Genomic DNA, 13,604 nt, shown 5'->3' with positions numbered 1-13,604 from the left:
CAGCAGCAATCTGCTGCTGGCGGGCTCTCAGGCTCACCTAGTTTATCTTTGATCCTAACCCCAGAAGGGCCGAGGAACAGCCCCTCTGCTGCGGTGCCGCGCAAACAATATCAGCATTGACTGACTCCGGCTCAGTACATCAAAATAAGTTATCAAGAGGACGTAATTTGGCCACATTCCACGTTAGGCAGTCTGTATGGCAACGAACATCAGGCAGCCACAGGGAGCTTTCATTTAAGGTGGTTTTCCCCCTCCCCCAAACAAGAATGATAAAAGATGACAGTGTTAGCCCAGAACAATAAGTCATTGAGAAGATTAAAACACAGCAAAGAGTCCTTTACCTCCTTGAAAAGGAAAACACAACTGGAGTGAAAGAGGAAAGTTCTCTCGTTCTTTAAGGAAGCAACACTGAAAACCAGCATTGTAAGTTTATTACTTAAAAAAAAAAAAAAAGTTTCAGTATTACACTGTCATTTTATTTCCCTCCTGTCTGCAGTATAGAACTGTGCAACACGGGTGCACCCATTACAGCGAAGAGAAATCGCCGAGAGCAATTTCTGGTTAGCATTACGGAGCAGTCGCTGCGTTGCCGCCCTGCAGCCTGCTCGGAGCTCGGGAGAGGGTTTTTTCCTGAGTCTGAGCCTCAGGTATCAGTTCAGTAAAGCTCAATCCCACAGCAAGGAAGGAACATAAAAACCGTGGGTGTATTTGACGGTAAAAGAAACTAGCTTGCAGTGATTTTAGGAGGAGGTTTCCCTGAAATAGGTACAACAAATACTGTATTCAATTCTACTAGAAAGCCCCTCTTAAGTAATTCCAGGTAAATACCCATTAAGCAATGTAAAAACAGAGTTAAGCACTGAACAGGAACTCCTGCATTACATGCTGAGCACCATTTATCACTCCATGCCAACAGGCAACTTGTGAGAACCTCTCACTTAAAGACACATTTCCCATTAGCTAATTAAATTAAACTCTAAATTTAGTAGTTCGTACTTGCTCTTAAACTGACCTGTTCCATCTTGGCAGTTGCTGGGATGGGGAAACACATCACATTACTATATACAGTCAGTCTTTCTGCGAGCAGACACTGAGCCTGAGTGGCAAAAAGCCTGTATAAAAATGCTTGTTTGCTCCAGAACTCAGCTGGTCACTGTTTGCCAGGAACGACATCAGAGTAATCTTTCAATACTCCAGCCAAATGGTCATTGTGAGTCTTAAATCGGCGTTTCTTCTGAGAAGCGGGTTTCTTTCTCCTCTGAATAGGAGCCTGCAAGAAGAAATAAACAGTAGTCAAGAGATCTGCCCTCCAGCTGCGACACCTGACCCGCTGTGCTGTCCACAGGCTCTGCCTTGCTGCGAAGGAGAGCTGTGCATGAAGAAAGGGTGGCCAGGAGGGGAAGGTGGTTTTTTATGCAGGAAGAAACAACAGCAATCAGTCCAAATCCAGGCAGGGAATTGGCAAAGGGTACAAAGCAGAGCCTCCCAGTATCTCATGCGCTGTAGGAGAGCTGGCATTTGTTTCTAAGTGAGATTTCCAAACACTCTCAGGCAGCTACAGAAGGAGGTACATAGCCCATATCCACAATTACGTGCTCAAAGACCCATTTAGCGTACAAGGGATCCACGAGAAATGCCTACGTGACAGCAGGCATTAAAACATCTAGTGCAGTGACGGCAGAAACCAAGAACAAATCCTGTGTGGAAGGGCTCCTGTGAAAGGACAGTTTGAAGCCCAGTGCAAAAGAGGAAAAATACAGTGTGTCACATACAAATAAATGTAAAAAAAAAAAAGTAAAATAAACTTGTTAGAAGCTAGGAAGAAAGCATCTCTGGAGACCTTGTTGCCATTTTGGCCTCCCAGTAAAACATGGGCATATCGCACCCATTTTGTGGAACAGTGTTATGTGAGGTGGTTGGCAGGTTAGAGGATTTGTATTGGGGTTTCAAGGCTATTTAGCAGAAAAGAAAAAGAAAATGAAAGAGAAAACCTTCTCCCCAAAGAGTAGCTATTCTTTCGCTCCTAATGCATCGTATGGCTTTAAGCAGAAGCTTCCACCTTGGAGCTCAGAGGGATTTTTGGCATTTGCCCTCTTCTTGATGCTGCTTGGATTACGCTGGCTGAAACAAGTTATAAAAACACTGGCTGCTGGCTACAGCATTGTTGTTTTGCAGCTTCTTAAAACTGGTCGCAATTCCCTGAGCTACACAAAGCAGCTGTGCATAGGCTCAGCAATGTGTTTTGGAATTAACACTGCAGGGTCAGGAAGGGGGAATCTCTCAGAAATCTGTAATTCGCATCTCTTACTATTTTCTTTGGTCCAGCTTCTTGCATGGAAGAAATACCCTGTCGTTTCAGGTACTCTTCGATTTTCTCCTCATCCATAGAATCCACGGGAATGCTCCTCCACAGCTTCTGAAATTCTGCAAGACCAAACAAACCCTCATTTCATATCCCAGTGAATAAAGCTTGGGCAAAGCCCTGCACCAAGGGGGAGAAATACACTTGAGCTCAAACGCTGAAGGACTCTGATATATCAGCCTGTGATGCAGCAATCGCTGCCAGCAGGCACCCAATTAGCACAGCCTTTACCCTCTCCAACCGCCGGATGCGCTTCCAAAAAAAGCCAACACGCACAAAAAGAGAAGCCCCCAACACTTAAGGGAAGAAGATGAGCTGATTCTCATCCGTGCTAACTGCACTCCAGCGTGCCGGCATCAAGAGCACCCATTGGCAGTGTGTGCTTTTAATGGTAATTTGCTGCAGCGTCTACCTTTTTGCCCAGCACCTCTGTAGCTGTGCAGACTGTCAGCATGTTTTATAAGCCTCGGTTCAAACGGTCTTGGTGAAGGGCAATAACTAACCATAAACGGCAACTTCATTTACACATCTTCTGCTGCCATTGTCATGGGAGACTCGACATCTCATAGTCCAATTTACTGAAGATTCAAGACATTTACTTCAGTGGTTTTAAGCTCCTTTATCGCTGTAATCTAATACATACCATGCTGTACAGATAATAAATTACTAGAATTCCTCTGGTGTTAAAAGAAGAGAGATACCTTAAAAACCACAGCAGCAGGAAAAAAGACAGAGACAGTAAGTCTTAATTAGAGCAGCTGCCATCTGCCTGAACACTCTCTGCCTCATGTAAAGTTTCACAGAGTCTCTGGAATGCCTTCTCCAGGCAGCGGCTGGTACAATCCTACCTCCCCTCATTCCCCAGGCAGTAAGTTAGATATATCCTGTCAGCAGGTTTGGCTAACAAACTATAAATAAAACACGAGGCACACATAGCAACACAAGACTAAATTTTTCCCTTTATTTCCAGACAAATTTAGTATACAGTTGTCAAAACAACCACAACTTCTGCATGCGTAAGAAGTTGTCCTGTGCAGCAGGCAATGAAACGCTCCAGCGACGATCTGCCACAGATACACTGGCTCTAGACACACTGCAGCAGAACAGCACCGCAAAGAAGGCGTAAGCGACAGAATTCCTTCCTGTACTTGGACCCATTCCCTTCCTAACGCGTCTTGTTTTTCTAGGAAAGCACATGCTTTTAGTCTCAGCTTGTTCCTTCCCTTCCCAATACCAGCAGCAAGGGGCTGTTCAAGCTTCCCAGGAAACAAAAGAAAGGAATTTTGCAAGTGGAGAACAACAACATTCATTTTTGGTAACACAGTGCTTTCGAAGAGAGCTGAATCCTGTCAAAACACCGCTTTTGGTTACATGGAGATAGTGCTTTCCCGTTCGGGCTATGCAGCACAACAGGACCATTGAGACAGCAATCTTCAGGTAACTTAATGCAGGGAGTGACGACGCTGTAGTCAAGACATTCTGTCTCCTCATCCGTTTTAGGTGTGATTCCAGGCTCTTGGCATATCTTGTGGTGCCTGCTATCACAGATCATCTCTCACCTAATCCTGTTGCAGCAGGTGGAAAACGTTGTGTTATGATCAAAGCTGAACACACAAGAGACATTTCTCAGAGACGTGCGCTCAGATGAAAGTCTTAACAGCAGCAGCTTGAGCAAGGGTCCTAGCATGTCCTCTGGACTGAGCAGCACGAGCTCTTTCAAGCTGTTTCCTTTCTGTTCGTGCCCTCTCTCCGTCTTGAGCACCCAAACAGGCCAGAGCAGGACCCTGAGACGTGGTGGTGGTTGGAAAGAGGGATCACACGCTGGCTGTGCAAATGCTGTATCGCACTTTGCGAGAAACCGTGCTCCAAACCACGTGTTTCGTTTCTGCGATTCATGCATTAAGTGAGAAGGGTGCCCATAAACAGATGAATATTAAAGAGATCCCAGTTAGAGATACTCTGAGGTTGCACTGCCCTATACTGCCTTTGGCTCTGCACAGACAAGTCCTGTGAGACCCAAAGAGATGCACAGCAGTTTTCGAAGACGTATGTGACAGGCACGTGTACAGCAGATGGAGCAGAAGAGAGAACTGGTAACGGCTTTTACATGACAGTGGCCTTTTTGTTAAGATGTTCTGCTACAAACACAAATGATCCGTCTTCTTATTAGAGCTCACGATACACGGACAAATATGCTTCGGTGCAAAAAAAAAAAAGCTGAGGATAGCTCCTTAAGGGTAACTAGCCTGCATTCTTCTGGAGAACAGAAGTGAAAAATTAAACACTAGAAAATAAATGGCCAGCTCTTCAAGGATCAAAATGCACAGAAGCGCAGATCACAGTTAATACCTAACCCCAGCATTTTGCATTTCTTGTAACGCAGCGGTTATACCATCACTACAGCTTCACATTCGCCTTTTAAACTTGTCCAAGAAATATGAATGGAACAGTCACCAAGAACCCAGACCACAAAGCTAAAATGGACTTTAAGTACAGACAGTTTAATTTACTAATTGGCCCCACCAGAATCACTACAAAGTATTCAGCAACGCCACTTAAAAACTCCTTCATAAATCAGGCTGCTTTCAACGCTATGGCTCTGACTCTGGTAATTGCAAAATAATTTCAATGCAGAAGCTCCATGTACAGCACTAAAGTACCTTAATGCGGGGGGAAAAGTGGGAAATCACAAACAAACTGTCCCCTGGCAACACTCAGTGTTAGAGGGTTGGTTCGGAACTAAAAGCGCAGGATAAAGGTGGAGAAGCGTTCAGATGGCTGCGCGTACTAGCGGTTTGTATTTAGGGTGCCATCTGAAGAGAAAAGGAAATACGCCCATCATCTCATCAAAAAAAACGATTCGGTGTAACACCAGATACCAAGCTAAATGCAGGAACTGAAGAGAGCAAGCAGCTGTCTGGCTGGCGCTGAACCATTTCCACATTACCTGTCAGATTTATTCAGAAGTCTCCAAGGACTCTGCCCCTATCAGCTAGTGAAAGTTTAGACCTTGGGAATACACTATCTGAATTATTGTGACATCCTCTCTGAAATGCGAGAACCTATGGGAAAAGCTGGCAGTAACTATAGCTCTCGACAAACAACGCTCCACGATTGTGGCTGTGGTATTTCTGCACCTCCAGGCCGAACATTCATACCCTTAACCCACGACAGAATGAGATTTCTCCAACTTCTTTGAGGAGAATCTGAAAAACCATCCCCCCGGCCTTTCCTGTGGCTCCTAGCTTGTAAAATCAACAGCTCACGAGAGGGGTCAGTGACAAGGAAATGCCACCCAACGACCTGATTACTGCCCTCCACCGCCTTTGGAACACATCTCCGAGCTTATGGCTGGCCAGGCAGGAGGATGTGGGGGGCTGGCCGGGCTCTAGGAGGAGAGAAGACAGAAAGAGAACCGCTGTGCTCAGCTTATGTGTCTGAGGAGCAGACAACGTAACGGTGACAGAAGGGTGACCTCGAAACACCAGATCCATTTTTCACGATGTCTTTCTTTTGTCTGTGACAAGGCGCAGAGAGCTTGGTACCGGTGTGAGAGCAGGGAGGGACTGTTGGAGCAGAAAGCTCGCCACACGCTGGCCTGCTTCAGCCAGGCACGGAGAACAGGATCAGCTGCATGCACTCCTGCAGCATGCAGCCATTCCAATCCCAGAGCACATCCGATTTCCCTTCTCCACGTCCTCTCGACTGCAAGGCGATCTTTACACCATCAGAGCATGATGAAAGTGGGAGACTCTTCACTCGGATCCACTAAACTATTTTACAGCTAGAGCCAGAACAAGCCTGTAACAGCTATGGAAAGACAAAGCTGTCAAGCAGTCAAGTCCTAAGCTTCATCTGACCACAGCAGGCTGCATTCGGACAGGCTGACAATTCCTCCTGCCGCTTGGGCTGTTATGACAAGACAGAGCCCAGAAAAAATCCCCTACAGAGAAATTTCCAAAGAGTTTCTGACCAAAGCTACGCAGGTGCTGTGATCCCTAAAGGACACGTGTTTTCTGCAGAGAGCTCTTAAGTCCTAATGGAAATGCAGTCTTTTCCAGCACAGGCAGCAAGCTGTGGTCATCGCACCCTGAACAAACAAATCCTGTATGCAGTATCTTGCAATTTGACCACTAAAATATTTCAATTCAGAAGCTAGACAGAACTAGCACAACTCACAGGCTGCTCCCTTGCTCCTCCAGGTCACTAACTCCTGGTCTCTCGAGTAAGGAGAAGAGGGACCGAGACCTGGAGTGCCACAGCAGGCTGAGTGAAAGGCCAGTTCAGATGCTTGCTAACATCTCTAGCATCGAGCTGTCTGCACGCACAGACTTAAAACAAAGAGCTTGGACCAGTGTAACAAGCACAGAGCAAAGCAGAGGGCAGCATAACAAAGGTTTTACAAATGGCTTCTCTCTCTGAAATACCTGAGGGGTAAGGATGTTCCTGCAACTTTACTGCATGGGGGGCCTCATATATGAAAGCAGTTTGCACCAACATTCCCTGAGCAATTCTGCTCCAACACACTCTTTCTATAAATGCTTACATATGGGAAACAGTGTCATGGGTAAGTGGCTGCACAGTGACTTCAGTGTAGTTTATCCTGCAGCTCTGACTGCTTCACCTGCTCTCGCAAAAAGGCTGAGATGGCTCCTGGAGATAAACTTCTGTACCATACCGGTAATAAAATCTGTCAGAGATCAGAAACAGCTTAAAAGTCTTCACTGAGCTGAACTAAAACCTGAGCACAGGACAAGAACAGACAACAACATTTCTGTGGAGAGGACAGAAGGGAAGAAACAAAGAGCAGCAGGGAAGATGGAGTCCTGCTCCACAGCAGTCCCAGGGAGTACAGTACTAGATTTGTACCAGACAGAAAAGGTGCCCCTGGACCGTCTTGGAATTCAAAGCCCTAAGTCCTCACTGATCCTCAGCAATTTTTGTACTGTTAAATTGAAGAGGCTTTAGCCATTCTTTAAATCTCTTCAAAGGCACTTAGGAAGAACAACACATGTAATTACTAAGTATCCACCTTTTTAGGCATTACAGTATTTCCTATATTGCCTTCAGACGTGAAAGACATCATCTCTAGTAGTGAAGCAATCGGACTGGCGTTTCAGTATTCAGCCCCACGGTAAAAGCTTGGTTCACATGCAAAGTGCTTGCTTAGCCCCAGCACAAAAAGGCAGTGCTTTACTTGGCTGAAGCACCTGAAATCCAGCCTGGCTTTTATAAACCCGTTCAGCTACACATTACTGACAGAAGATTAATTAGTCAGGAAGTCACGATGGAGGAACACATGCAATCTGAACCTTCTTTGGCTAATCACAGAAAAGGAAGAACAAAAGCTGTTCCTCACTACGCATACCTTCTCCAGTACCCTGGAGATCACGATATAGGTGCTGCACCAGTGCTGAAATACACCGGGATTTATTTTCCAAAGGGGAGAAAGAAAAGCTCGTTCAGCCATTAAAACGACTGCAGTCAGGGCAGAGGTAGGCACTGCCAGGAAACAGTTCCTCCCACTACTTTAGACAGCAACCTCCAAACTGCCCCAGCAGCTCCTCTTTCTCTGCTGATGGCTGGTGGAGCTCAGACAGCGAGGGGAGAGGAACTTTTAGAGGACAGTAATCCCAGCCAGCATGTGTTCAAAACTGGAGTGTGCCACACAGCAGAATCATGCACTGAGCAGTGCAGAGCCCTTATTTCTAAGGATAAACATTAAACTAGAAACATATTTTGAACTGTCATCAGTTGCTAGATCAAAGAGCCTTGACAACGCTTCAAGGCTTATATTGCAGTCTTCTAAAATCTCGTTTTAACATTGCTGGAGATAATGAGCTGAAATAGCACTGCTAATGCAGGAACGTGTCATAACTCATCCTGTACGCAGACAATTCTGCCACGGACTCCCTAACAGACATGCTTGTAGTGCCCTGGAGAGAATCTCAGAGCGAAATTGCTCTGGAAGGATGGGTTTTCCTCATCACAGGATAACATGGTTGAAAAAAGGACCCATTCCAGCTGCAATAAGTAAGTGAACCCACTCAGGGATGTTTCAAGAGTTGTGGCATACGCAGGCAGATCACAACGTTCACAAAAGAGAAAGGATTCTGCCCCCCCTCTCTCAGAACAAAGCATTATCTTCCGCGTGACAAGAAAAGCAAGAAAACAGCAGGAACAGAACAAAAAAAAAATCACTTTCTGATCAGATGGGAACATGCTGCCACCTGCGGATGAAAGAAAGCAAGGCCACCTTGAACTACGAGCACATTGCACATTAGTGGTCCCTTCATTAGACACTAGAGACTTTAATGCCTTCCTCGCTGGGAGATTGAGCCAGCCAGCTTAAACATTTAGTTTCATTTTTTTTGTGTTTTTTTTTTTTTTTTAAAAAAACTTTTTAACCTTTCCGCCTCTTTCTCAGCAATGGGCTGCACTACTTGTTCCTAACCACTGATGGATCAGTGCTGGACGTGCTAAAATATAATACATTGCATACGAACAGCCTTGGATTTTTACTGGCTCCCTGACAGAGTTGGCAGATTTCCTTTGCTACTTCTTAATAAAACGGGTTCTTTTATTAAATTTCACAGTTAATCTTGGAGTTATTACAAACTAAGAGCACTAGAATAGAGATCTGCTCTGCTAACCCTTTTAGACTGGCTGGGTGCCAATTATCTGGAAAAGGTACAAAAGAAGAAATGATCAGCAATTGTGACTGTAACACAACCAGTAGCTGCTAAAAACTTAAAAGCTTTGTCTACTGCAATAGAGCTGATTTCTAAAGGTTTTGGCAAAGCTAGGATCCCTAAAAGCCGTGGGCTGTTGGACTGAAGAAACCCAATCTGAACAAGATGACAGTGTTAATGGTAAAACTGCAGGCATTTGGGAGGTTACAAATTCCCCACTAAAGGCAGATTGAGGCTTACGATTCTGCATTTCACATATAGTTTGGGCTCCCACTAGGAAGAAATGCCAGAAATTATGGTTTAAAAGAGACTCAAATATTTTGAAACTATTTTTATACTTTTAGGTGCTGTAGGTGACATCTACTAAATTATCTTTGTGGAAGAAAGCTATTATTACTGAGTGTACAAATGTGGTACGTAACAAATAAGTTGCTCAATCCTAGTTAAAATAGGGTCTCTCTGAGCTATTCAAAGACTAAGAGCTTTATATCTTGTTCCTGTATGATCCTATATGTTCCATTCCTATGGTCCTGCAAGTAGAGCAGCCGAAGTTTCTACAACTCTTTCCTTCTACGATAAGATGGCTTTATATGGCTTGTGAACAAGTGAACAACAGTAAGTGTTCAGTGTCCTTGAGTTGTTTAAAATTTAAAATCCCTGGTCTTTTACCAGGGATTGCCTTCTCCCTTCTGTACTTACAAGTATCTGATGTTGGCATAAATGTCATTATTGCAACACATCCCAATTTGCGTAATTAATTTCCACTCCCAGCTCTAGGAAGCAGCAGTACCCCACACCTACACTGCCCTCCCAGTTGTCAACTGCCCCTTCTCAGTACTTCTGCTCACATCCCCTCCCTGTCTGCTTTTTCCTTCTGTTCCATTCCTGGTACCTCATCGCATTCACCAACGAAAGACACAAGATTTATAAGCTGGAAAAAAAGAGCAAACTTAAACCCAGAAGGAATTCCTTTGTTTTTTGGCTGCCCTTTAGGCAGCAAGATGTCAGATGCCATTTAAGTCACAGGCAGGTGACTTTTGGTCTTTTCTGTCATACTTACACTTGAATTGCTGGGTTCCTGCTGCCATGTATCCAATATAAATCAGAGGCTATTACCTCTGAACTCACTTGCTCATTACTTTTGTTAGCCTTGTGTTAATATAAACCCTTCTACTGACTGAATCTGGATATACCTAAGATTTGATTATGACATTAAAAGACTGCTTATACATACACACAGCTGCCTAAGATGAATGCTAATTAACTATCATGGAAACATGTAAACAAACACCTACCTTCATCCACAGTAAACTGACAACTCTTGTCATTGTAGAAAAGAATTTTCTTCTTATCAGGGCGATTAACAAAGATGATCTGGTCCCCTAAAGCCTCGAAAACAAACACAAAAGAAGAACTCAAAATCACTTCATTTCCAAGCACAGGGATTCCAGCTTGAACAACAGACCCAGATTTGTGCTACAAAAAGATCAACCAGAGAAGCAGCAAAGTAACCTGCAACAAAAAGCATCCAAAGGTGACATTGTCAATAAGTGCACTAATAAAGCAAAGACGAGATACAGGGGGCTGAGATCAAGGGATAAAAGCACCACTAAATGCTTTCAGTTGCACCATGGGAGATCAAGCGCCTTTTGGGGGAAAGAACTTTGACAGCTGTGCTGAGACATCAGGCCAAATCTGAAAGTAAAGAATGATGTCCAGAAAAAGCTATTCGACCTTCTGAAATAGGTTTTGAGTTATCTAAAGAACAGAAATAACTCACGACAAAATTCTCTCTTAGCCTCCGTGTCCCCTCTGAGAACCTAACTAGAGCAGGTTCACTCACCTTTATGGCTTTCTGTGCATTGGGTAGCCCTTCCTCAATATCTTCTAAAAGGATTCCTCCCAGCCCTCGCTGGTCATGCTTGTCCAGGAGCCTGAGCAGAGCCTTTTTATCTTTCAAGTTGTACTTAGGTTTGAAAGCATACTTCCCATCTACAACTTCTATTTTCGGATTGTTGACTAGAGCCTGTAATAGGAACATCAACTTTAAAACCTGAAAAAGAGTGCACACTAGTACATTTTTCTAGTATGATTTTCAACAGCTACAAACACATCAGCCACGTTAGAGCTGCCAGTTTGGAGGTTTGAGTTTGAAACGGATTTTAAACCCCTGGATCTTAGATCCAGCCTAGGTGTAATTCACCGCAACATGAAGCACAAAGCACCAAAGGAGGCTTAGCATCATTCACTTAATGCCCTTGGGATTGAAGGTCCATGAAGCCTCTTATGGCAGAAAGCCGCACATGTTCCTTTTTGAGAAAGTAATGAAAATAAAAAAAGGATGGAATGCAAAAAAAAAAAGTGCTTTGGCTGAATATAGAGTGCAAACAGACAACTCAGCATGTCAAAATCGGGTCATATGCATGTTATGAACGTGAAAGGCATTACCCTGGGATGAACAAAACAGGAGTCAGTCTTCCCCAACTGCTGTCAATTGGCACCAGCAGCTGTAGAAGAAATTGAGAAGAGCAGACCTCCTGCACAGCAGGATTTTACTTATGATGCCAGCTTGAGTGAAGCTGACCAGAAGCTCATGGACAATTGAAATGATTTAAGATATGCTCCGAATCAGTTTTGCTGTGCAGCCAGTACCATAATGGAAGTTCACCTGTAACAGAGGGCAACTCTACTTAGTTTCTTCTGCAGATGCCAGCCTGACCCTGAAAGGAGAAAGAGAAGAGACACAGAAAGAAGAAAGGAGGGAGAAAACGCCTGTAACAGAAAAGGTAACTAAATTTGGCACTGCGGGATGTTCGTTCACCTTTTCTTACCCAGTAGCAACTCAGTGGTAACTTTATGTAAACTTCCTGGGAAGAGCTCTTTGGTTCAGACTTGATATTCTGATTAATTACAGAAACAACCTGGAGCTACCCTTCAAAGTTTTCAACGAAGCCGATTTTTCATGGTAACAGCATTGCTGGATTGGAGATTTCTGTACCCCAGAGTATTAGCACTGGTACCAAAGGAATGCTACAGGCTGTATTAGTTAAAACCAGCCTAGTTTTACTACACAGAGGTTTTTTCCCCATGCATCAACAGCCTTTACTACTTTGTTGCAAGGGTTTTAAATATGATATGAGCAAACCCAGATAAAGTATAAATACCAAATACGGTTATTTTGTTGGTTTATTAGTCTTGAAATCCCATTAAGACATTCAGATCAATTAAGCATGAAGATGGACATAGTGGCAAGTTACAACAACTCTGTAGGAAGGACACCTAGCATACAGCGTGAGACTAATGAACTTTGCGATCTATCACCCCCCAATTCCAAACATGGATTTCGCATCAGAATTCTTCATTTCAGTAAATAACAAAGAACTGTAAGTCTATGAATTTTGTGCCAAACTCCTTTTGTTCAGTTAATTTAACATCCTGGACACTGGAAGAACTCTCTGCTTTGATTTTTTTACGAAGAAATTCCTTGAGAAAAACAATTTGAGTATACAAAATTAGTAACGAATAAATTCATTGGACATAAAACTTACTCTTTGTGCAGTAATTCTAACTGCTCCTTAAAAATGTCAGAAGAGCTTTCATTTCAGAGTTATTTCAATAGCAGGAGGCACAAGACAGAAACGTGAATCAATGCAGTTTCTCAAAGAAGAACTTTTATATTTATAGAGTCTGTAATTAAATAAATCTGTATAGTTCAGGTTTATCATTATCCTTTGATCTCTATTAAAATCTAAACTTTTCTTTACCTCGCTCATTAACCATTGCTTCTGTTTGAGTCCAATATCTAAATGCTGTGTTTCATCCAAAATCTCTTCTAGGGTTAATGGATGCGTATCACCACGCTGGTGCCGAGTCTGGAAAAGTAAACAGCCTCTATCAGTGATTTGTACTTCTTTATTCAGCAATTCAACTATCGTAAAGTAACAAAAATTGGCATAAAAAGCATTAAAAAGGCATTAAAAAAGCATAAAAAAGCATAATTTACAACTTCTATAAAAGTGGGATAACGTAGGGTTTTTGAGAACGAGCAAAAAAATTGTTAGTACCAGCTGAGATCAGGAACAAAATAATTTGTCAAGCACCAAATTACAAGTTACTTTGATAAATAGCTCATGAATCCTACAAGCTGGCAACATCTTCCAATTCCTATTTCTAATGCAAATAAAAACCATTCTCCTGGTTTTACGTTGACCTGGAATAATTGGGATTCCAGTAACAAAACAATGTACTGGATGCTTTGTTTTACAGAGAGCATTTTAAATTTAACAAACTAGTTTCTTGAAATTCAGTAAAAGAATTTTAGACTGAAACACTCAGCATCGTTTAGCTACCAGAGGAGAATACGTAACTAAAACATTTCCAACCATTATACTTTTACATCAAACCACTGTACCTTCATGTAATTCACTATCTTAGCAAGGACTCCAAACTTGTAGCCAGAGCCTCCTGAAAGGGCTTTCAGGTTAAATGATCCATTGCTGTGATCTACAACAGGAGAAAAAAAAAAAAAAAAACAAAACCACAAATAAACA

General features: G+C 43.1%; 1 protein-coding gene across 5 annotated transcripts in view; it reads right to left on the bottom strand.

Moving 5' to 3' along the window:
* GTF2E2 (general transcription factor IIE subunit 2) overlaps positions 1-13,604 on the bottom strand; it is a 31,003-nt gene that overhangs the window by 6,528 nt on the left and 10,871 nt on the right. For 3 of the 5 annotated variants that reach the window (XR_010831221.1, XR_010831222.1, XR_010831220.1), the window contains exons 2-7: positions 13,466-13,557; positions 12,819-12,926; positions 10,898-11,080; positions 10,350-10,443; positions 2,309-2,424; positions 1,013-1,270 (exon numbers count right to left, since the gene is read on the bottom strand). Coding sequence is in view for 2 of the 5 variants with exons in the window: in XM_048049710.2 (XP_047905667.1) it covers positions 1,151-1,270; positions 2,309-2,424; positions 10,350-10,443; positions 10,898-11,080; positions 12,819-12,926; positions 13,466-13,557 (713 nt within the window). In the remaining 3 variants the exon portion in view is untranslated. Of the gene's footprint in view, positions 1-414; positions 1,271-2,308; positions 2,425-3,303; positions 3,928-10,349; positions 10,444-10,897; positions 11,081-12,818; positions 12,927-13,465; positions 13,558-13,604 lie in introns of those variants that run through there. The other 2 variants (XM_048049710.2, XM_048049711.2) reach the window with 2 other exon arrangements.

The sequence above is a fragment of the Anser cygnoides genome, chromosome 4 (assembly GCF_040182565.1).
Source record: "Anser cygnoides isolate HZ-2024a breed goose chromosome 4, Taihu_goose_T2T_genome, whole genome shotgun sequence".
NCBI classification, from domain to species: domain Eukaryota; kingdom Metazoa; phylum Chordata; class Aves; order Anseriformes; family Anatidae; genus Anser; species Anser cygnoides.
The sequence above is the reverse complement of the archived record's forward strand: the minus strand, read 5'-3'. Positions and strand labels throughout refer to the sequence as shown.